Source organism: Labrus mixtus, chromosome 22, assembly GCF_963584025.1.
Source record: "Labrus mixtus chromosome 22, fLabMix1.1, whole genome shotgun sequence".
NCBI lineage: Eukaryota > Metazoa > Chordata > Actinopteri > Labriformes > Labridae > Labrus > Labrus mixtus.
The window spans coordinates 10,122,875-10,148,102 of record NC_083633.1 but is presented as its reverse complement, the minus strand read 5'-3'; the positions used below and the strand labels follow the sequence as shown (position 1 = coordinate 10,148,102).

General features: G+C 39.9%; 2 protein-coding genes across 2 annotated transcripts in view; one reads left to right on the top strand and one right to left on the bottom strand.

The window, feature by feature from the left end:
* The window catches only part of ccdc146 (coiled-coil domain containing 146), a 60,683-nt gene that overhangs the window by 5,178 nt on the left and 30,277 nt on the right, over positions 1-25,228 (top strand). The window contains exon 2 of the mRNA XM_061030423.1: positions 10,866-11,044. Within this exon, the coding sequence (XP_060886406.1) occupies positions 10,866-11,044 (179 nt within the window). The remainder of the gene's footprint in view (positions 1-10,865; positions 11,045-25,228) is intronic.
* Positions 12,160-22,682, bottom strand: fgl2a (fibrinogen-like 2a). Its single transcript, XM_061029625.1, has 5 exons — positions 21,833-22,682; positions 20,845-21,049; positions 15,472-15,691; positions 13,940-14,110; positions 12,160-13,849 (listed from the first exon to the last, which is right to left on the bottom strand). The coding sequence occupies exons 1-5, from the start codon at positions 22,424-22,426 to the stop codon at positions 13,534-13,536; spliced, it is 1,506 nt and encodes a 501-aa protein (XP_060885608.1). The 5' UTR covers positions 22,427-22,682; the 3' UTR covers positions 12,160-13,533.

Below are 25,228 nucleotides of genomic sequence, written 5' to 3'. Positions count from 1 at the left end.
TTAGGTCTATGGTCCAGTGGATGGCCTCTGTGCCCCTGTTACGTTTTGCACCACTTACTTTACTGTGGTGAGGTTTTAAGACCTCACTAAACTGGTCATTTAATAGAGGAGTCTGGAGGATTTGGAAATGCATTTAACCGTGTGAGGACCGGCGCCATCGTGGGGGGTCGGTTCAAGGTCCAAATTGTACTGGTTTTTCTGAGACTCAGAGAGATAGGAGTGGATGCCATCTTCCTTGATATAGGCACACAAACTTCAAACAAAGTTGTTTTTGTCTTCTCCAAACATTAGTTTTTGTCTTACTTTAGCAGAAAGGGAATGTTTTTATGAGACTGAGATTCAGTTTTCATGAATTTGAGATGTCTGAAAGAGCCAAACTACAACAAGAACTCCCTCCTTCCCCCTCAGTCAGTCTGACTCTACTCTGTAATTTTGGTTTTGGGGTGTAGGCTACTCCCTGAGGACAAAACAGAAAAAAACTCTGCTCTGCAAAGAAGCAGTTTTAGACCATAGAAGAGGGGAAAAAACAGAAATAAAATAAGTTGTGGATTTAGTATATCATGCAATAAAAGAGAGAAAAAAGTGTGCCTTCTTTTGGATGGCACCAGCATCCATGGAAAATTATAGGCTGCCTCTGTGGTTTTAACTTGAAGTCAAACAGAAAATGAAAACAAAGAAAAGTAGTAGTGTGAGGGCTTCAGATGTATGATAGAGTTGAACATTAAAAAATGAAATACTAGCAGATATACAATTTTAAGCTCAGAACTTTAACTGCTGAAGTTAAAATCAAAGGGATATTCAATGCTGATTTACTGGAAAACCATATGATATATAATGTATTACTGTATCCCTGTGATGGCTCTGTGTGTGTTATACACACATACAGTATTTCCATGATAGTGACCACAAGTTTCCAATTGAAACAGCCGGCAACAAAGATGATATTAAGGGCTTGTATGAGCTTAGGCATTTCAGAAATCTGAAATGGCCATTTTTCCCCTCACAGATTTTGTTGTTATCATTATTACTGGTGAAGATAGACAGGTTAGCAGATATGTTGTGTATGCTTGTGTGTCAACTATGTAAGTTAAAGTGAATCTGAAACTAAGAGAGAATTACTCTCATGTGATAAATTGAGAAAGACATTTTAAAGAACGGATAGAAAAGCAGGAGAAAAGAGCACATATGGTATAAACACACCAAAACAAGAGAACCGACTGAAACCTAAACACAGAAAATAGGACATGATCTGTCTCGTAAATTTTCCATAGACTTTAACCATCTCGACCATGGAGGGCTGCCTCTGCAAGGATGTGGCTGTCTGTGGACTGTGGCTGGGATGAAAGCGAAGGAAACCAGGCGGAAACCCTGGAGGAGTCTTCTTCCATCGAATTTCTGCGGAGAGCACGCATTCACACACAACACACACGCTTATTGTAACAAATTGAACATGTATGTAAATGAGAGGCTATCTTCTAGATCTGTTGAACAGATGACGCTAATTGCTTCCACCCTTCTAAACAGGCAATTTGCAACTCTCAAGAAAGTTAACTTATGCTACAGACAGATCATGGAGCTTTTCTCTTTCTTTCTTTCTTTCTTTCTCTCCCGACATTCCATTGTTCTCATAAAAGAGGTTAATACCCTCAAGGATGGGTCAGCTACAGATGTTTGTAGGTGATTCAATCACTTCTGACGTGATGTAACATGCATGCATCTCCCTGTTTTCCAATAACTGTCTTCTCTCCCTGTTTTGTTTTTTTCCCTTGTATTATATACCACACAGACATATGAAATGAATGAACAAAATGTTTTTATTGCTGCAGTACTTAAAACGTTTGCCCCAACACCTAAGAGGCAAATATTGTACTTTTGACCACTATATGTCAGAAATGGCTACTAGTTTTTTTGTGTTAATTCTAAACCTGTAAAGAAAAAGTAACAATAAATTGATAACAAACATTATTTTACCCCAAATGATTTTTAACTATATAAAATTTGCAACAACTTTCACCCAGAACCACAACAACAAAACAAGATTACACACTAGGCAAGGTTGTGCCGTACCGTGCTTAAGCACAATTGTCCCCCCCCCCCCATTCCCCCACTGGCCTGTACTCACACTGCTCCAGGATGTTTGTTAACCTATTCTATTCAACAAACCTTCCGAGATTTCACGATAATGGAAGGCTGTCCATGTTTTCCCGTGCGTGTGTTCGTGCATGAACTGTACCGTGCCGAAACACACCTCTTCCAAGCGTACCAGGGCCAAGGAAGTGTGCCGTGCTTGAGCACAGATCTGAGCACTCACATTCGTCAAACGAACTGGACTTTAGGGGTGAAGCGTGCTTGGCAAAGAATGAAGTATGAATTGCCTAGTGTGAGTGCGCCTAAGAGTCAGCAATGAAAGCGCCTCTGAGGCTTTACTGGAGTTAATGCTAATCTAAACATGCTAACAGGCATACAAGACAATTCTAACATTTTTTATTTATGTAATTTTCTTTGTGAAGGGTCCATGTACAAAATGAAAACATAAATGTTGCCATTTGATGCATTGTACCAGAGTTAGCTTAGAGATAGTTTACATCTGCAGTCCCTTGGCAGCATGTTGACCATGACCAGGTGGAATACATGTCCTACCATGTCCATCATCTTAGTCTACATTGTAAGCATGCTAACATTTGCTAATTAAAGGCCAGCACACTGACAAAGTCATTTTATTTGCAAGACTTTGGTCATCTGGATTACATGAAAAGGGAACAGCATCTTTTGGGAATGTAATGAAGTCTGATAATGTGTGCTGCTTGAAAAAGATGTGAATTTATAGCAAGACGCTGATCCACTCTAATCACTTCAAGAAGACCAGTAATAGTCGGGTGAGATGCCAGTTTAAAGGAACCTGCATCTGGGAATTTTATGGATAAAGACGGAGAAGAAAAGGGTCTTGGCACATTTGAAAAATAGCCTTAATACCACCTGGATTAACTTTAATCCCAAACCAAACACGAAAATGTTTACATAACTTTAGTGTTTCTCTGCTAGAAGTCCAAGTGAATCATAACTTGTGACAGATTGAGACAACCTGACCCTCTATGTTTATTTCTACTCCAAATGGAAGCCTGTTTATCTGAGGTAGTGTGACCTTTGAGGACCCTTGGGAGGTATGCCAATTTAGCCCCAATTCTTTGACCATGAAATCCATACAGGTTTGTTGAAAGCAGTAAGATGGATACAGGGATCTGTATGCTTTCCTCAGTGGAAACTGGAAGGTGGTTGTGATTTTACTCTAATCCCTGTGGACATTTGTAGGGTGTGCTTGGATAAATTCCACCACAGAGGTCATGAGGGGTCACATACCTGGAATCAATTAACGTCTAGCGCTAACAGCCAATGTTTTACCCAGAATATATCAGACATTGAAGACTCAAACAGGGATATCTGACTTTAATTTAAGTAATAAAAAGTCTATTTCTGTCTTAATGTGTAGAATAATAGGAAAAATCAGACTCTTGAATGAATTACTGTTTGTTTTTTACCATTTATGGCTGGACTTTGTTTTACTGGTTACAATTCTGCAATCCTCCAACATCTTCCATGTGAACAAAGACATGTATTCACGGGGTTCCAGTGAGCAATCATTTGACTGGGCATTTGAGGTAAAAAAAGCATTATCTTAAGCTGATTAAGCTTTTATTTAGCATGGAGCTAAGCTTCCGAACCAATTTCTAATTATCTTTTAAATATAGTTTTTTCCATTGGTTTTTGCCAGGAATTAGAATTTGTATACCTTGACACTGAATACAGTCATTGTTTCGTGTCAAAGGTAAGATTAGCTTCATTAACTCAGAAAATTTTACTTGGCAGGTGGAGGTTTTATTTTGAAGACAATGGAAAAACACACATTTCTTTGAGGAAAAAAAGACACAGCTAACATAAGTGTGCGTATGAATTACCCGCTGGGCTAAAACTGCATTATGAAACCCAACTGAAGCAGAAAAGGCTAAATGAGGCCTCCTCTTTCTCGTGCGGTTATACCTGCATGCAAATATCCATGCAGCAGTTTGCAATTTGTTTCACTTTATTGGACACGAAGTGCAAGCTAGCCACGGATGATTAGCTAGTTGTTACATGAGCAGCTCCACATGAACTCCCCTTAGAAGCGAAGAAGGCCTTGTGAGGAACGGGGTCTGGCTCTGTAAAATACAGAGAAACACCACATCAAAGGTAGAAAGAGAACAAGAGGCCCCTTGTCTCCTCATTAGTGGGACAATATTGATACCATGGAGAAGAACAGCATGTAACCAGTTAATATAAGAACAATTTTTTTCAACTCAACTCTTATCAGAATTTTAAAATCTTCTATATTGAATTTCATTGTCAGTTGAAGTTTGCACCTCTTCTTTTTCGTTAGGCAATTGTAGACTGTAGGAATAGAATAAAAGAACATAAATATCTTCTATTTTATGTCTTTATATGCCCATGTGTGCAGACTTCCTGAATGAGGAAAAGAATGAAAAGATGACCTCATCCCAGAGGCCTGCCCTATAGCCAATCTCAACAATCAAGGCTTCAAAAAGCCAGAGAATTTGTTCCTAAGTATAGACACACACACACACACACACACACACACACACACACACACACACACACACACACACACACACACACACACACACACCCACACACACACACACATTTACTTAAACACGCAACCAGGTGCTGTTGGAATAGTGCTGAAAGGAATATCTCATAAAAACATAGTGAAGCAGTCTCGCAGGTTGTAAATGTAATGAACTTGCATGTTTGACATCCTGCATGTTGCATTGTAACGTGTAGTCCAGTAGTAAAGTGTAACTGACAGATGTGTATGTGTTTGTTTTGGGCGGCCCTTATAAATGATATATAATTTAAATAACCAACATTGCATGACTAAATGTGACATTAATAGACCCTTGATGGTATCATCTAAAATAAAATAAAAAGGTTTAACATCACATTTATTCAGATATGATATATTCCAAAAGTTTGCCATTATATAAAGATGGACGACACATCTCCACCTCCTCCCACCGTACAAGAATTCAAAATACCCCCAGTGAATGGTACTGACGCAATGCGCTAGTGACGTCGTTTTAAAACGTGTTGGTGGAGAAGGGATTGGCTGGTGAAGCTTCTGCTACCCAAAACTTTCAAAATGTATTTGACTTTTATTTTGATTTTGTAGTTGGACCCATGTCCCATCTGTTAACATGGAGGAGGCGGGATTTATGACCTATAGTGCAGCCAGCCATTAGAGGTAGCTATTAAAATGTTTGTCTTCACTTTTGGGGAACTTAATCTTTTTACTCAGTCTACAGTTCAAGCTTGTGGCCTGTTTATAAAATCCTATGACTTGACACATTCTGAAACATTTGCACGTCCACACGTCCTAATTAATTTGCTTTGAACAAAAAGAAGCTATTGTTCACGTAATTGATGATTTAGACCGCCTCAAAGGGCCACACTTGAGCCAAACGAGTCAAGATATTATTTTAAAAATGACAACAGCTGTGTCTGGCTCACAAACGTGGCATTAGTTGAATTTAAAATACTGAAAGACAAGTCGAACCTTTGTTGCTGTTGTAAGAAGCATGTACAGTAAAGAGGTGAGTCAGAGGGGTTCAAGCAGTGGGGGGCATATTTTTGGCTTCCGCTCACTGACACACAACCAGAGATTGGATTCTCCCTGGATCCTGCAGAGACTGTGAGGAATGAATTACCACTCAAAGATTGCCAAACACAGTTCTCAAATTCTGGGGGATTTATGTTTAAGGAAGTCTATTTAACTCTGATTACCTGGTGCAAAATATTTTTACAGAACTTAAAAGAGAGTTGAGTTTGATCCAAAACGAGAACAGTGTGGAGATTCATGTTTCTGTCCTCCAGGTGAAATGACTTCATAATCTGTGAATTTTGAGGTCAATACCTCTGAAGGACTAGTTCTGTTTTTAAAGTGCACAAATGATCAGTCTGTGCTTCAATAAAAGCAGGTTAAGGTTTTATGGGACTCTAAACATCTGTTTATAAAACCTCTAAAGACACGTTGTCTGAAGGACAAAGTCTTTGACAAGAGGAATTGAAACAGCAGATTTAGGGAATGGAAAAAGAACGCTGCACATTGTGTGTGTGTTTTTAATTAGAATGTTTAAGTCTCCCTACAACTAGCCGCACATGAAAAGAGGTGGAGGGGTGGCTGTAAAATTACCCCCAATCCTCAAGCTGAGTTTGTTGTGACTACAATGCAGCAGTAAAACAGAAATCTGGACACATCCCCCAGAGAATACAGTAACTTTTTCCAGAGTTTGCACAGACTAACTATGGAGCAAAAACACATGGACAGGGCAGGACAGGGCATGCCCACACATAATGTGAGACTTGTGGTTGCTGTTTTTCTTGACCTGCTCCTGCTCTCATTTCACACAAAAAATGAAACTAGCAGCAGAGGTTACCCTTCTTTTAATATGCCGTGGTAGTAGCTCAGCGGCACAGTCATACTTTGACCCTAAATGCCACTGAACACATCACCCCCCCGTCCTTCATAACCTCCACTGGCTCCCCATCGCAGCGTATCCACACTCCTCATAATCAATCAATCAATCAACTTTTATTTGTATAGCGTCAACTCATAACAAGTGTTATCTCGAGACACTTTACAAGAAGCAGGTAAAATACCTTACTCTTTGTCTGTTAACATTACAAAAGAGCAGGTAAAAAGACTTTACTTATTGCTATGTTACAAAGATCCGGCCTATCCATTATGAGCACTTTAGCAAAGCAGCAAAAGTTACAGTGGTAAGAAAAAAACTGCCTTATTAAAAGGCAGAAATCTTCGGCCGGATCCCCGGCTCATGACGACACAGTCTTCACAGGCCTAGACTGCGCCGGGCTTGGAAAGGGATAGGGGGAGAGATGGAATAAGCTGCAGGAAGAGGGATAGAGAGCAAGGGGGTGGGGGGAGGTAGACCGTCCATCAGCAATCCGGTGGGGAGGGGAGGGGGTAGTGGTGGGGTGGGGGTTGTTCTGGCAGGCCGTCAACCGACGATCTTGAGGAGCCTAGGAGAGCTCAAGAGCTCCCAGGAAAGTAGGTGGTTAGTGACTGAGATTTATAGATAGATACATGTAGTAATATGATGTACTGTATATGCAGAGAGAGAGAGAGAGAGAGAGAGAGAGAGAGAGAGGAGCTCAGGGTGCCAGTTTCCCCGGTAGTCTAAGCCTATAGCAGCATAACTAAGAGCTGGTCTACACCAGCACCAGCCCTAACTATAAGATTTATCAAAAAGGAAAGTTTAATCACCTTTAAAACACTCCATAGGCACACTGCCACCCGCACTCTCAGGTCTGCTGACGCAAACCTCCTGTCCCCCCCTCTGCAGGACAAACCATCAGTCCTGGGGGGACAGGGCCTTCTCCATCGCCATTCCCACCCTCTGGAACTCACTCCCAAAAAAAAACTCCCCCTCATTCTCCACCTTCAAGAAATCCCTAAAAACTCACCTCTTCAACATCGCCTACAACCACTAACAAACTCTGTTCTCATCCTCCTGCTTTTACATTATTTCTTTGTTGTTTTGTGTTCACTGTTTTGTTGTTATTCTTTGTTAAGTGTCTTTGAGTACTTAGAAAAGCGCTATAAAAATCAAATGCATTATTATTATTAATGTCAACATGCTAACATTACATCGCTAATATGCTGATACTTAGAAGGTTCAGTGTTTACAATGTTCAAAATTGCAGTTTGGCCTGTAGTGTACCATTATTTGCTCATTAGCTTCACATACAAAGCACAGCAGAGGCTGATGGTATTAAATCATTCCTTTTTTGGCAGTCAAACACAGTTATTGGAAATGTTTTGATGAAACAAATCTATGAACCAAATCGTACTAGATCAAATATCAGGCTTTCACCAACACTCAGTCTGGTTCAGTGGACAATGAGTTTCTGTACAATGCCATGATAACCACCATAACAATGTATTATGATGTAATGTATCTGTGTTATCAACTTATCATCTCAACTGCTGTTACCCAGGCACACACTTCTACAACAGTCTGTGTAATTCCAGTCTTTCTCTTTGCTATCTAACTGACTCAACATGCATCATCAACATCTGTTGCAGATCGTTAAACTTCACAGCAGTTTCTGTGAAATGTAACAAAAAAAAAACTTCTCAGCTCATGAATCTCAAACCAGCAATTTTGGTTGGCTTGACGGGAAAACATGGCAAAACAACTTTTATAACACATTTAGTCAGCATTTTTTTTTTAAAAACCGACTCAAATTAAAGAGTAAAGCAACATCTGAAAATATCTATAGGGCACTGGAATGGTTCATGTCAATAAATCAAATAAATTGACGACTTACTCAGCATCAAACAATTAACTCGGACACTTCCTGGGTACTCTTGTTCTTTTGCCAGTGCTCTGCCCCAAAATAACTATTACACTGGGGTTTATTTAGCCAGAAATGGTAATACAAATAAAAGGAGCAAATGGAGGGGCATATTTCATCAGAAAGTAAACTGCAGTCTGCCAGGAATTAGAAGTTGGAATAGCCAGACAGTTGGAGATGATTCAAGGTTAATTTGGGAACCTGATTTCAGTTCAAAAACAGTTTCTCAAAGTCCAGAGGGGTTAGTTTGGATTCAACAGGAACGGCAAAAAAATGATCCTATCAACAATTTTCATTAAACAACCTGCTATGCAGTCTAATTTGGTTTTACATGTACAAAGAGCATAAAACTCACATTCATTACCCCTCTGTTTATCAAACCAAATCTTTTTATTTTATCTCCGTTCTGCATGAATGAATTAACTCTTTCTATTTGGGTAATTTGTTTTGCATCAAGAACAAAAAAGGACATCAATAACCAAACTGGTCAGCATAAAAATAAATCATTAAAGCTTTTCATGTTTACATGTAAGGGGTGCCATGAATTATATTATAAAAAGCTTGCCACTGTTATGATTTGACCAGAGTTTTAGAACTTAAAGCAGAAGCCGAACTATGGGTAATGTGTTAAATAAAACTGCAGTGCACTCACTAAAGACTGCTAAAGACTAAAAAAAAAAAAAAATGTTATTTAACTATGTGCACAAAAAAAGTATTTGTCCCTTCTGCCAAAATAGCCAAACTGCATAGTGTATAGTGTATATATACTTGAGCCAGTTAAACTCAGTAAACTCATTAAGGTCAAGTCTGATATATGCATGTAAGCAAATGCATAAAAGGGAGTTTGTTTCAATTGTGTGTTTGCAGTCAGAACTTGTGCACATTTGAACCCTCTCTGCATGTTTCCTGCACGTACCTGCACCATATGTACCTGCACCATATGTTTGACCATGTGGTGTGTTTTAGTCTAGAATTACCATGTAAGTAACCCTGAAAACAGCCTTTGAAGAGGAGGCTGATTTGTGTGACAGACAATCAACACAAGGTACATCAGAAACATGCCAAGGAGGAAACAAAGTGCGTACATCCCCTTGAAATTATTGCAAAAGATTCAAGGCTTACAACACCATGGAGGGGAAGGGATTGACATGGCATCAATCATGTTATGTTCAGGCATCTATGATTTCTTTACTATTAGCCTGTAGTTTATTTGTGCCTTAATTTGCAAATGATTGTTGACAAAAAAAAATCCAAAAGGATCTCTTTCTTCTTTATATTGTATTAAAACTCATATAAACTGGCATGCACATACATTCCTGAGATAAAGCATCCCTGCAGCTGTTCCAGGGAGTGAAAAATGGACCATGCCAGCTCCCAGGGTGCACTGTGGGGAAATAGATAACAGAAGAAAAGCAATATTCACCATCACCATCTCCTTCACCTTGTATTCAGGTCAACTGAATACTGTTTAATTTTAGAGCATTTGCATTCAAAGTATTCAGTCAGCAGCCCTTTGATGCTGCTGTGTGGCCAATGCATGACAAATGTTGGTGATATATCACAGTAAATTGCTACACACTGCCACCTGCTGGAGAGACACTGCAAGTGTAAAGTAAGATTTTGGATTTATGCGCTTGTTTAAAACATTGTTACATCTTTGTTGATTATCTACATAGCAGAATCTAAGAAGGCTAATGCTCACATGCAAACAATTGACTGTTAATAATTACACTTTAAACAGTTTATGATAGGACAACCGATGTGAAAATGAGGAGTTTCACTGCAGCACAGGGACGTGCTGCGTCGCTGCCATGGTAACCGCAAAACGCTCTCGAGGAAGTGCGAGAGAAGTCTGTGATTGAGTTTTGCTAACATCAACATTAGCGGTTTTTACACGATTTAAAGCACATAGTCTTGCAGTTTTGTAGGAAAAAAATAACCGAGCATTGAGAAAGTGTGTCAAGCGTCTTACAATTCAAAAGTAAGTCGACTGCATTGATATTTGTACGTTTGTTTGTTCTCCTGGGTTTTATAACATGTTCGACTGTCGCTGCATGACTTCAGGGTTTTGTTATTTTAAATCAGTTTTTGCATATAGTAGGCTAGAAAAACAACGACGAGAGAAACAGTTGCATACTTTTCTGCTTTATTTGTACTAACAATGACTTAACAGTGGGTTTAAATGGTTTATAGTCACAAAACTAAAATATTGCATGCTTTTTGTTTTCACCTTAAAGTGACATACCTCTTCTTTTTTTAAATAAAGGATTATTTCATTTGTAAAACTCAACCTCTGAGTACTTGGCCTATATGTTCTTGTTAACATATCATTTACTTTTTACTGGTTGAGGAAAAGGGCTATAAATTCACCCTGAGTCAACCGTAGTCTCATAACAGACTGGTCAATCTGTAACTGTCTATGTGTTTTACATTAGTGAGTCTATCTGAGGAGCAGCAGGGAAACAGGCCTCCTAACAGAGATGGAGATGAGGTGGAAGAACAAAAAGACAACATCCCTTTGGTGGCACTTGCACCTGATGCTCCACTCCCGGAGGAGCAGCCCTCTCCTAGAGCTGCTGTCTCTGCTAATCCTGCTTTCCAGTGCCTAGATGAGGTAAGACTCTTAAGCAAGAAAAACATGAAGATTTAAAAAAAAAAAACTGTGTCGTGTCCTAGGGATCTAATGTGTTTTATCACACATTACACAAGGCTTGTGAAAAATCCCCTGTTGTTTCATTTTCCTGTGAAATTGCTGTTTAGAATAGAACATGATACAGGAGCTGGATCAATTTGTATCAGGACGTTCACCATAAAACACATGCGATTCTTGAATGAATATAATAGTATATATATATAGATAGATACAAATATAAATAGATATGGAGGAGGTCAACTAATGGTTAACAATTCACTCCTCATTTGTTTCTATTAACTATGTCAATGTTTCTTCCCATTGGCTGATGATAAAGAGGAGTTACCTCCTCATTTGTTCCTCCTTTGATCCATAGTACCAGGAAATGGGGACTAATTAATAGTGAACCATTAGTAGACTTACCATTAGCAACTTTGTAATTAACTAGTTGTTCTCTAGAAGTCAATTCCTTATGTATTCCTCATTTGTTCCTTAGCTGCGACACCCAGTTTTTTAACTGTACAATGGTTTGCTTGTAGTTATTTCCTAATTTTTTCCCCTTGTGATAAATCCCAAATTTCTCCCCTGAACTAAAGTATAACTAGTAGTTTGTTCCTCACTTGTTCCCTGGTTACTTTGGTATTATTCCTCCCCATTAAACTAGATACATTCAACTAGTAGTTAGTTACTTTTCCATTCCTCATTCGTTACCTCGCTTCTATGCCTGAAACAACTTTTTTTTTATCAATTTGATTATCACATAAAGAAAAAAAGACATTAAGTCACAGGCACATGGTTTGATCATTTATCCTCTGTGGAGTTAATTTGAACTCATTCTTTTATTGAGTTGCTTTATTGAGTCTGCACCTCTTTAACTCATTTTTTTTTTATGTGCATGCAGCGACTCATCCCTCGGTTTATAAATGCTTTAAATAGCCCTAAATGTTCAACTACAAACTCTGCAGAGTTTTGGAGACCAATGCACAACGTACATTTGTGTGTAGATTAATCAGTAGGTTACAAGAAAATAAAAATCATTTTAAAAACAAGGCAAAAGTTTGATCTAAAACAACAAAACACTTCAATGTACACCGCCATGTAATTAGAACTTTATTCATCTTTTGATATAAAAAGTGCATATCTTTTGGCATGACAGCTGAATATGACTGATAGAAAAGATCAATATTGTACACACACAAAGCTCCAAATACACACACATAAGTACTATGAATGGTCACAATAATGCACAGTCTTTATCATTGCTCAAATATCAACAATCATTGAACCTTGCTCTGTATGCCCTATGTATTTTATAAAAGCTATCATACCTCACAAAATAAAATAAATACTGTACACGTCCTTTAAGCAAAACGTTCCCCGTCCTTCCCATTCACAGTGTGTATAGAATGGACTAAATGATGCAATACAGTTTTCTAACATTAGGCAGCAGTATTGTACAAGTGGTGAGTCTGGTAGGCCTTAGTTTTTTTTTCAGATATGTGAAAAAAAACTGGTGTATGGCATCAGGAAATGTGTTGTACCTCAGAGCAGCTACAGATCAGGATTGGAAATGTTTTATTCTCTTGTAACAGTGTCCCTCTCTGAGGCTGCTGTCAAGAACAATTTACTAAAGCATCAATAATCCAGGATGCATTTGGGAGTTATCCAATATAAATCTTTTTCAGGCTGCATATTATTACACTGGGATATTTAATATTGTTCAGGATGATGATACATTAGTTGAAGTGTCCTGGTGTTATTCAATAAACGACACAGAAACTATCACTTTAGCACTGCTGCACAAAGCACTTCCTGTAATTCTATTTTTCTTTTAAAAAAAACACAATAAAAAACAGTTTGAACCCCAACATGAAGTCTTTCACAATGAATTTCAGTCCCACTCAAAGCTGTATCATTACCTTCCATATACCTCACTTGAGTGGCCGCTTTTAATTATTAAACCATTCAGAGCGAGGAAAATGATAGCTCATTACTTTTTACTACTTCTGTGTGCTGTGCAGCATCTCCGCTGGGTGTATATCAGGAGGCAGCAGAACAGAAAGTGGAGAAATGTCAGAGAAACTGTGAGAAATCTCTCATTGTAACCCTCCATATAATATTATGGCCCCTATAGGGGGCTGGCCTTTACACAGCATGTATGGTGATATTTTTATTAGTCCATCATCATTTATAGTCCACTGTCCTTTATTGGGATCATTTAAATTCAACATTTTTGAAGGCCATACTCACTAAAAAGGGAAAAGGTATAGCTCAGTTTCCTAATTATTTTAGTTTTTACTGCATCCAAACTGTCTACAGAGCTTATAGTCTTTTTTAGGTGTACACGTATGCATGACTGACTATGTGTATGAGATTCTGACTGGAGTGTTTTTCCATTTCTGACTGTCTTTCTTTATGTTTGTCGGTGTATCTTTCCAATTGACTTTACTCATGAATATTTATCCGGACTTTTAAGGAGCGTAGTTTTTGGGCCGTATCATCATCTTGACCGTTTTGAAGGCCTGCCTGTAGTTGGTGGGGTAGTACTCCGTTGACATGTTGTGCCATGTTCCCCAAAAGATCCCGTTCCTGACCCCCTTGTACCTCTTGTGATAGTACTTCCCATTGAGGTTGGCGGACATGCAGGCGTCAAACCACCAGCCGGAGCTGTAATAGGCGCCACAGTTTCCGGAGGGGTACATGTCGTTGTCGCGGTCGGGCGTGGAGAAGAACTTCTGGTCGTGGTTGAAATGCTTGTTGAAACTGATGGCGTTCCCAGCTGAGCCACTAGAATGACAAGTCAATTATATAAGATTAAGCCCTCCTTTTTGGTAATATGATCTCATATGCATGCACTCAAAGAATCAGATATTGTACCTGTATCCACTGATAGACAGCCGGTAGCGCAGAAACTCATTAGCCACGTAGAACTGGTCATATTTAGCATACTCTCGAACCCCCTCAAAGTCTTCCAGCTCGATACGCAGGATCATGTCTTTGGCTTTGGTCATCAAGTGGATATGATCATTGCCCAGCCAGAACTCACCTCTACAGCAGAGGGAAAAGTAGAGAAAGGAGGGAGAAAAACAATGAGCACTGAAAGATGGATTGTGAACGGGCTTCTACACTTGATTAGAAAATGCACACAGTCGCTTCAACTGAATGTATTCCTCCGAGCAGGTGAGAAGAGAGGAGACGGTGATGTGACAGTAAAAGAAATATAAGAGGAGACATTACTCTTTCAGTGGGAGGTTATACTAGATCTGTAGGCATGGTTATCAAGAGGTGTCTAGGGTTATTTCCCTCGTAAAATTCTGCCAGGAGGGGAGAGGTAGATAACAAAAATGAATCATGTGATAGTAGAGTGCTGCAATAACGGAATATAGTCAGTGTTGAAATTTAGCTTTCCTTATATTTTCATTGGGTCCTGCTTCCAAAATATAACTATTTGTAATTTTCCTTTTGAGCTGAAATCAAAACTTTTTTTGCTCTAAATTAAAATCTTTTAGTTCTATTTCAGTGGTGAACTTTGTTGTTCTTTGCATGTGACAATCAGCGACAGTGGGAACAGGTGTGACTAATCAGTCAAAGTGACAGCAGGTGTGCTTCGTTAAGTCTACTCAGCGCTGAGGGACTGGGCACTCTCAAGTGGTGGGGGCAAGTGTGAAGCTGTTTTTTAACAAATGCCTTCTGTTAAAGTTTCAGCACGGTTGGGTCTCTTTTGGTGCTAATAGATACAATGTGCTTGTCATAAATAACATTAGAATCCTTAATTAGTGTTGTATCCTAGATGATTTATTTTAAAAAGGTTTGAGTCAATTAAGCTCGCTCCTTTTGTTAACTGAGCAGATGGTAGGTGCCAGTAAAGTGTGTCTGAGAAGATAGTAAAAAGCCAGTTTCTGGTCCATGGATGTGGGAGAGTATATGATAACTTTCTCAGTGGATGTTTTGTTTGTAGCAGTTGAGTTTGACTTTTGAATGGTTTTGTTAAATGGTTACTCAGGTGTTTTAGAATACCATCCCCAAAGGCATAGTGATTTATAATATCAAAAGGTGCTCCAGTGCCAAAAAACATCAACTGTCCTGTCAATTGGGTTGGTAGCACTACAGTCATCCAAAAAAGTCCATATAAAAACTCCTCTCTTTTCTACCTTTGTCCTGTTTGAATATTTAATCATGCAAACAAAAAATCAAGTAAACACATTTCTCAAGTACTGTATGTGCACTATTTAACAATGATGTACATTTTTTCAAAGAAAACAAAAGAATAAAATTTCAGTTTTGCTGGAGGCTTTTATAGACAGCCTCTTCTATCTAAGACTTGACAGGCTCTAGCCTGAGTCTACAGTTTTCCCAAATCTTTTGACATCTCAAGATAGGTGATCCTAAATTATACCCGAGCTGGTTACCTGAGGTTCCCGAAGCCTTTCTTATACTCTGTCCATGTGCGATTGAAGCTGACAGACCCATCAAGCCGTTGTTGTATCACGGTCCATCCCCCTCCATAAGACTCCATGTCACAGAAGACCTCAAATGTCCCGTTGCGGGGATCAGGGGTCACGCGGTACACACCATTCTTCCTCGCCTCCAGCACATTGTAGTCAGAACAGTCCCGAGGGGCCAGGATGACTGTTGGAAGGCAAAGAGAATAAGGATAAAAAGAAGAGAGGGCAGTATTTAAGGGCCATTTGGTGTATCATTTTCAATCTTTTATATGGCACCTCTCTGCCTCAACCATGAGGCATTAATAGAAAAAGCCCCTGAAGCTAGGGATAGGAAAAGAGAATGCGATAAGTTAGCGCAAAATCCGGCTTTAACCATTTTGGATGTTCTCATTCCTGCATTAATTTCCGGGGCAGTTTATTCCATCACAAAGTAGTTCAGCGTGTTCTTTAGCCAATCTGTTACCAGAATATTCCCCGGTTCCTCGAGGGATCAAGCTCAAGTTCAGAAGGCATCAAGGCATTAATCGCAATCCAAGCATTTTAGACAAACTTTAGCCTATCTCCCGGTTCTCAACATAATGTCCCCTTCAAAAAATCACACTTTGTATCCGACATGAAAGCAAATAAAGGACAAAAGCTACTTTTGGAGGATAAAAGTAATTGACCTTCCCCTGTGCTGCTCCACAGGCCCATTTCATCAAGCCTCGCTACTTTTCCAAGATCTTTTCCCTAATTTCTTTTTATACCTGCTCACTTACTTTGCAAACTCCTGCTCCTGTCCCCTGTGTCGCGCTGCAGGCCACTGACCCTAACCAGTAACTGAGGTCCAAAGGCCCCTGTCAGTTAGCATTTGGGAATTGAAAGGAACAGACTTGTCAAAACGTGGGAAAGTGTAAAAGTGGATTAGAGAGGCGTACCCCCTCCCTGCATGTTCGGCACCTGGGGCTAAAATCATCCTGACATTGGGCAGGCTGCATGCAGAGTTTGTTTGGCGCACTCCGCTGCTGATACAGTTTTGTCACGCTGTTAAATCTGTTTAGGCGTTTGGTAGATTATAAAAAGAGCAAGGAAAAGGGGGGGGGGCACTGATTACAGAAGCCCAGACGTCAGGTTTCTTTGAGTACAAGGAGGGAAGTCTTGACTGAAAAGTGTTTCCTTGAGTGCCATCATGGTGCCTTCGAGCCTTTAGTGCAAGGTTAGACATTTGTTTTCCTTTTAAAGATTAAATTAGAAGGCAATTGTAACTACTGTAGAAGAAACGTCAAAACTAAAAAGCACCTTAAATGTCTTAAATTCCTTTGACTCTTCAGCAATCGACATTCTTTATATTTACCCATTCTTTACAAGGTACAGAATGGCAGCAGATTTAGAAGGCAGTCTTGAAGTTAAGTGTGAGGTCAAAAATATTTAACCCTTGTCTGCCTTGCATTCAAAATATGAATAATTTCATCAATTCCTTCCTTTTAAGTATCTGAAAGTCGTTCCTCCTTCGCATCTTGCTCTACTAATTTGTCCCCATCTGTCCAACCGGACCTTCAGTATGTCAGGACAGACGGGAGCCGTCTCATCTAACTACATCTGGCACTTTGCCTGACCTAAATAACTGTGATATCAGCCTCTTACTGATGACTTGCTGCCTGATTTGCTTTCAGACTGTTGAGGCGGCTGTTGAGACAAATGAATGGTTAATTGGGTGGCTGATTACTCTGCCTGCTTTCTTGCCTGCTAACTAACTTCCATGAGAGATTAAAGGCTGATTACTGGCCTGCTTTAATAGACAACCCACTGTTTTAAAACCACATTGCTTGCTTGACTGACTGCACACAGATACATGATTGGCATAAAAGGAAGAAGACTCTTATCGGGAAAACATTCCCTGTTGTTAACTTAGATTAGCAGCTGTACTGGAAGGAAACACCTATCCAAAGTGATAGTATAATCTTTCCCCACAAACACGACTTGTATTGAATACCGCTGTCTGTTTTGACAGAAACTCTCATGAAAAAGCAACACCCTTCCTCAAGGAAGTTGTGCGCAGTCGAGCAGTTCCTGACAATGTGTCGGACCAGGCATCCATTCTCTTTGTTTATAATTGAGTTAATGTAGCTGAACAGCAACAAGAATTGCTATCCATTCACCTCAAGGCCCTCGTATGTCTTGCAGGAGTGAAAGTGAAGAGTAGTGTTTAGGGCAGGGTCGGGAAATTGGCAAAGAGGTTGGAATAAATGCTTACAAGGCTGTGAGTGATAAAAGCATCTTGACAAACGTACTTGACGGTGAAATTGCATTCCTACATTACTGAAATGTCCAGCTAATGTATGCCAGTGTTGCACTAGCTTATGCCCTGTTGTGTTTTTAAGCTTGGTGCAGAATCGTTTGAGTAAAGGAAGGGAAAAAGTGTGTCCTTAAATGCCTTTTTGTTACCCCACTGAGTGTAAATGTAGTTTGAACTGCCTGAGTACTGTAGCCTAATGAGCTGTACTAGTGCAGCTACTTTCTAAATCCCTGTACAGTGTTTGCAAGTGGTTTACATTTGTTCTTGAATGACCCCTCGCCATGGATCCTATCCACACAAAGAAATCTGCCTAAGACCACTCCTAATAACATTATCTAGTTTAATATTCATTAGAGTTAAATACTTTTAAGACATGCCTGCATTTCCTGCTTTCAATGAAAACAGCATTTAATTTGGTTTGTGCAAATCTCTATTTAACAAGTAATTAGATTAATGATTCAGCGTCAATTTGGCAGCTGGATGGTTTCAGTATTCAGGAGTCAGGAGAGCCATTACGCCATGAATTGCTCCACTAAGCACTTTTCACATTGTAATAAATAACTGGAAAGTATTTTTCACTATAAGTCCTTTTGCACTGTGTACAAGAGTGGAGGGTGGGGCATAAATTTAGAATAGTTTTAAAGTTTAAATTGGAAATATATCGTTTTTGAATGACTCATGTTATTTTTCTTTATATGTAATGGATCAAACATTTCTTAATCTTTTTCCTTATGCCTTTTCAAGCATGTTAGAGTTACTTGAGTAAAACAGCAATCACATAATTTATACCCATGTTGCAAAACTGCAGATCTCTTATCAGTATTTTGGTGAGTTTCCATGAAAACAACAGCTGTCTCCTGTCTTAATCCACTTAATAACAAACCGGCACAATTTTTCTGACTTGCAACAGAATGATCTGCATCTTCTCGAGTTAAACATGAAGGATTGATGTACAAACACAAACGTTTCCGACCCTGTGTGCCATCCGTGACTAATGTCGGGAAATTGGCCCACATTACTCCTTGTGTCATCGTCGAGAGATAATGAGAGCGAGTTGTTTTATGCAGGAATGAGCACTCAAGAGCATGACCTCCAGAGGAAGAGAGAGGCAGGGGGTAGAGGCAGAAGTAAGGCACTCGGAAAGGGGATTAAAAAGAGAGGGAGATTGAGAACGTAACAGCAAGTGAAGTGAAAAAAGAGTTAAGATACGATAGGAATGATGGAGAACAGAGGATAAATGTAAAAGGGAAAGAGGACAAGATCTTAGGGAGAAGGAGAGGCAAGTTTAGGAGAGAAGAAAACACAGTGGAAGATGAAGAAAGCCGGGATTCCCTTCACACCACTGTCCCAGCTAATCTACTTAGAAATAAGCTTGCATGTTTTCAACATAAAAGCCCCAATATAGTGTCACATTCACTCATGCAATACCAGGATATAATTCAGTTTCAGACTGAAAAGAAGCCTGCCTTTCAACTGCGCCCTCATCCAAATAAGCTTTTACATCAATGTAAAGTAGATTGTTTGTGATGCTCGGCTAGTTTGAGATACAGTTTTTGAAAAGTCTCCATCATTAGTCTCCACTAGTAATCTTTCCACTCCCTCTTGACAGAGTGAAGAAACCCTTTAAACATGTTCTCACCATGAAGTCAAGGAGTCTCTGTTTCTTTCTTTTTTATCTCTCCCCTCTTTTTGAGTTTGTCCATATGGAGAGTATAAGAATGTGAGAGCACTTGAATTTGTTATATAAGGGGTAATTTGAATTCTCACTTTGACCCTAGTTGTCATACTGCTTCACTCGTGCAAAGCATGACCTCAACCTAAAGTTATTTTGCTGTTGTGATTTTTGCTATGGCTGCACTTAGCCGTATGAGGCACTACTAAGAAAAATGTAAAGGACATATAGATGGTGCTGTACCCACACTAGCATAAAAAAATTAGTATTTTTTTCATATACTTGATTGAGAAGGCATGTCGAAACAAAAACAGAAAAGACTCTGTGTACTTTAGTGTAATTGTCACCCAATGATTTCACATCCCTTTTCCCAGAAAGAGAGGCCACATCGGGTGAAGGTGAGCACCCAGAGCTGGGCCATTTGGACTGATTACTGAAGTCACCATGTTCACTTAGGAATGATTGGATTGATTCATGCCAGAAAAATCTCCTAGCAACTACCCAAGATGACAGACTTACCTGTTATGTGCTGAAGGATTTTACATCCAACATATGTGGTGAATAGGGATGGGCATCACAGTGTAACTCACGATACGATGCTTAACAATACATTATGATACACTATGCAATATGTTGCCCATTATAACGATTACATCACGATACAGTGATTATACAATGATTACTGTTTTCCAAGAAGTTCATACAATGATGCATGAAGATATTTGATCAGCTGAATAATATAAAATTACCCTAAAAAGATTAAGGGCAGGATTAATGTATTTATTTACTGCAATTTGGTGTCAGTTTCACTTCTTATCATGCTTCATCATGTAACTTATTTTCTTTAATGTCTGAAATTATACCTCTGTCATCTCCTTTGATCCCCTTGCCAATTGCGTCTTTGGCCAAATAACTTCCGTTCACATTACCCTTAATTATGTCGGAGGCGACGTTGTGAGGAATCATGAAGAAGTGACGCCAAAGTGAGCCAAATTGGCAGTGAAGTTTGTTTAGAGTGCCATATTCTTTTTCAATTAAAAAAAAAATCCATCCTTGGCAACAGTGATTCGATGATTGTATCACACAAGTCAGGACGACCATATTTTGCCGTATTGATATTTTGTTCCACCCCTAGTTTGAAATTTAAAGGGAATGGAAAGCAGCAAAGAGAAAATAAGCAAATAGAGGAAGGGTGTCATGAAAATAAGAAACATGAAAAGGAGAGAGGGGAGGCATCTTTTTGAAATAGGAAAGATGGAACAGAAATAACACAACAGAAACACAAAGAAATTGGGGTGGGGGTTCAGTCAAAGAGAATACATGTATACTGAAATGCTGAAATGAAAAATTGTTGTTAAAGACAAACTAATTATATTGAAAGCAGCCTTACACTGAGGTGTGTTCTGCACTGCACACTGGCTGGTGCAGGTGGAACTGAGCTTGTTCACCACTCCAGTGATGTTCTCCACCCTCCTGTCCACCATGTCCTGCACATTGTCCATGTTGAGCAGGTTGATCCCCTCCAGACGGCCCTGCAGAGCCGAGATCTGGCTCCTGGCATTGCGCAGGCTGGCTGACATCCTATTCAGCTTCACCTGGGAAAGGCCGGAGCGATGAGAGAGAATGACTTGTGTGCACAGAATACAAAGCAGGTGGATTACTGAAGTCACCAGCCTCCTTCATTGTTTTTTACCAGCCAATTAGAATGGTAGAATACAAAACGAGTCTGCGTGATGGTTGGCCGTCTGCCAAAGTGGCTGTGAGAGTCAACAAACTAAGCAGACAGAGCTAAAATTTACCGCCGTTTGGCTGGTGTCTGACGCTGATTATCCACCCTGTTTATAATATCAGGAATTTTCCCTGGTGGATGGGTGCCAGGTAGGACTTTACAGGTCCTTTTAACATCTCACCTGTTTACATTACAGCTGGGTACATTTGGCTAAACAGAATCAGGTGACATAATTCCTTCAGTGTTTCTAAAGCACATTCTTTGTTTAATTTGTTTAAATCAGAGTTATAAAACTGTTAATGATGCTGGGTTACTGAGTTACATGGTTTTCTCTGAAATACAGAACCTGGTGCAGCGCCACAGGACTGTTCGACTATATCTTTTTGTGGGACAGTTTAAACATTTTCTATTTCCTGTCCTGATTTAGGATTGGATGACTAAGCACACTGATAACTTTTATCAACATTTGTCATAAGAAATTCTTAGAATAAAGAATAATGATTTTATAAAATACATGCACATTGCATTAAACCAGAATGTTTGAGAAAACTGATCTTATCCCTTTGTAAAATCCTGCTTATTTCAATCAGGTGTTTATTATTAATGTCTTTACTTTATTCTGTATTTAAGACTTAACCGTACTTCATACCTGCATCTCTTGCATAGTGCTCGGGCTCGGTGTAATCCTCCCAAAATTAGAGCCATGTCCTGGTCCAGCAACATCCACAGTAGCTCCAGGGACCATCCCATCTCCCCTCTCTTCCTGACTGGACCCACCTAGCCCTTCCTGTCCCGTCAGGTCCAGCCTCACTTCTCCCCCAGTGTCCCTCTGAATGTGGAACTGTCCCTGGTCCGCTTGCTGATTTCCAAAAGCTCCATTGCCTCGTGCTGTGCCGCGACACTCCTGGCACCCGCTCTTCAGCTTGTTCACCACCTCCTTCAAGCTCTGCAGCTCCTTCATTGTCTTCTCCAGCAGCCTGAACTGCTTGGGCAGCTGGATAGTGAGGGGAGGCAGGGTGAGCTGGTAAGGGCAGTCCTCCCCGTCCTCTGCCCCGACCCCAGAGGTCCCGCACTGGCCGGATGGTCTCAGCTTCATGTGACAGGAGGAGGGGGTACCAGATTCAGATCCCAAAGGAAGAGTTCCTCTAACATCCCATCTCTGGTGTGAGTTGACGGCAAAGTCCGCTGCCCAGCTGGCTGTCAGCAGGAGACCGGCAAAAACGCAAATCCCAATTGTCCTCATTTTCTGAGTGAGATTTCAGATGGAGAAATAACTGTTTTTAAAGTCAGCTGCTTCTGATATAACCTCAAAACTCTCTAAATGCAGATCGCAGTGTGAGTGTATATCAGTGCCTGCAGCTGTAGATTAAAAGTATAGGAGTATGTGAGTGTGTGTCCAGTATCCTATTGGTTTGCGGTGTGTGTGTGTGTGTGAGAGTATGTGAATGAGCACAGCCTGCAGGAGAGAGAGCGCGCAGGGGAACTGCCGCTGCCTCAGATAGCTGTGTCATTAATATCAGGACGCGTTAGGGAGGGAGAGAGAGATAGGAGAGAGAGATGGGAGGGGCAGCACTATTGCGTAATTCTAAGCACCATATCAGCAGCATTGTGGAAAAACCACAGAGATGCAGGCAAAAGTGTTTGGAGGAGAGGGGGAGAAAAAGGGGCAGGAAGAAAGGGGGGGGGGGGGTGCTTTGCCTGCAGTCAGTGGACGGTCCCAACTTCTGTCCTGCCAACTTTGGAGTCAGTACATTTCCCTGAAGAGCAAAATGAGTCAGTACACAGGAACTATCCACATTTAAGGATGTCTTTGTTGATTTTCATGTGTTTTTAGAAGGCTGCATGCAAGACACAATTTTGTGAGTTGTCATCATCTGACCTGGTTTAGATTCAACTGAAAAAGCTGTTTCAACCCTACCAGTAACTGTCCTGTTGTGAATTATGCTCAGGTGGACACAATCACTGTGAAATCAATGGTTAGCCAGCAGCAACAATAGAGAGGGTTTGTTTCAATAAGTATAACATATTGTTTTCTGGAATTACTCAGGATGTTTAAATTAAGAACAAGAGACTCCTGATAGATACCTTGTTGATTATAAATATTCCTATGCACCACCAGATAAACAATTAACTATCAATTCGCATTCAGATTTCCCTTCTGGATATTTTGCAGATGCTTAGTCGGCTAAATTATGTTAAAAGTAATATGCATCTTCGAAGGTTTTCTTTTATCTGACACTATACTGTTCTGTGTTGTGTCAGAGAACATGGACAGAAATGGCACAGCTGCTCTTCATTTCAAGCGTGAACAAAATATGGAAATTATAAAACCATTTTAGCGAAACGCCTGCATCTTGTTCCTAAAATAAATGCAAAACATCCTCTATCTAGTGTGTGTATACAGTATATATATTATTTTCAACTAAATGGCTCTGCTGGCTTAAACCACCTTGCCGGCTGTCGGTGTGGATGGCATTAATCAAAGCTGTATGCCGCTTGTACTCATTTGTTTCTTTTAAATTATTTTCTAGCATTTAGCTGTCTCTCTGAGATACACAGCAGCTCTGTGTTGTTTGTAACCTTGGCATTTGACAATGACATTTGTAATTATAAATGTTTCAGAAAAGTTTTTTTTTACGACCCTAAAAAAGAAATAATACGAATCAGAGTGTATCCTGATCTACAATACTTTCACAAGTCTATCCAAAAATGCCATGGTTAGTTTTTAATCTTTCTCCATAGAAAACTTAATTAAATAGTTATCAAAAACCATGTCAATTTGAGTTTGAGTAGTTTGAGATATGCAACAAAACAAAGAGACAATAACAACGTCATGAATAAACAATACACTTGTTTTTGACTGTAATGATGTGGCAATGTTGTGGCTTTTTGGTCGCCATTGCACCAAGAGTATCCCACAAATATTATACATACTTGTGGCAGTTTTTTACGAGGCGTCGTCTTAATAAATCCAATTGTTTGTTCAGCAAAGTGAGCATCTCTTCGATTCACATCCTCACACAGTGACTGTAGATTCTGGATGTTGGCCCACTTGGAGTCTTGTTGTAAACTTGATTATTTGTTTGTAGGACATGGCTTTTTGTTTCTGTGTATTATGTGATTTATAGCAACAGGTCATGATTCGTGTTTTGTTTGGATAACAATGTCTCATGCACATGTCATATTTCCAGAGAAGTGACACAGTTTTCCGATAATGGGTTTCATCTTCAGAAGTGGCTCTCAGCTCCAGAAAGGAAAATAACACTGCACAAAAAAAAAACTTGTAACAAAGTGATTCTATCAAGCTGTAGGCTCGACTCCAATTCAAACTCTCAATATCGGGACATATAGGAGAGAGAAATAGTTTTTCCATCACACAGTGGAATTCAATGCTGTGCTTCTCTGGTCATTATTTTTTCTCCCTGAGGGTGAAGAATCCTAAAGCCTACAGGTTCTTTTTGTTACCCAATCCACCACACACACACACACACACACATACAGTACTGCTGCTATGCTGTACAGATCACATGCTCCCTTATGTGTGCGTGTGTGTTTAGTAAAAGCACAGGTATCATGTGTGCGTGTCCATGTGCCTGCATTAATATCTTCCAGTCATTGTCTGTCTCACTTCAAAGATGGTCTGCCACGTGTGAGCCCTTTGCAGCAATCCCATACGGAAAAAAAAAAAAAGGACTCCAATACTCTATACTGCTGAAGATAAGTGTTGGCAGCAGAATTAGAGAGGCTGCCCGAGACCGCTTCAGGCTGTTTCTTCTCCGATAAATGCCCGGTGTACGGCCAGGAAGTCTGTTGCAGCCCTGGAATGTCATCCACACTGCTGAAAGCATGACAGCGGCCATATTTGATGTGTCAGGCAGCCTCGACATCTGATTTAAATTCTTCTTTTTGGTTCCCTAAAGAGTCCATATAAGATGATATGACTAAGGTTGCAATTAAAGACACAAGTTAAGACCAGATGATTCTCTTTACATTTCTAGATGTAGAGTCTGAGAATTAAAAGTGTTTTAAATGCAGATCATGTAAT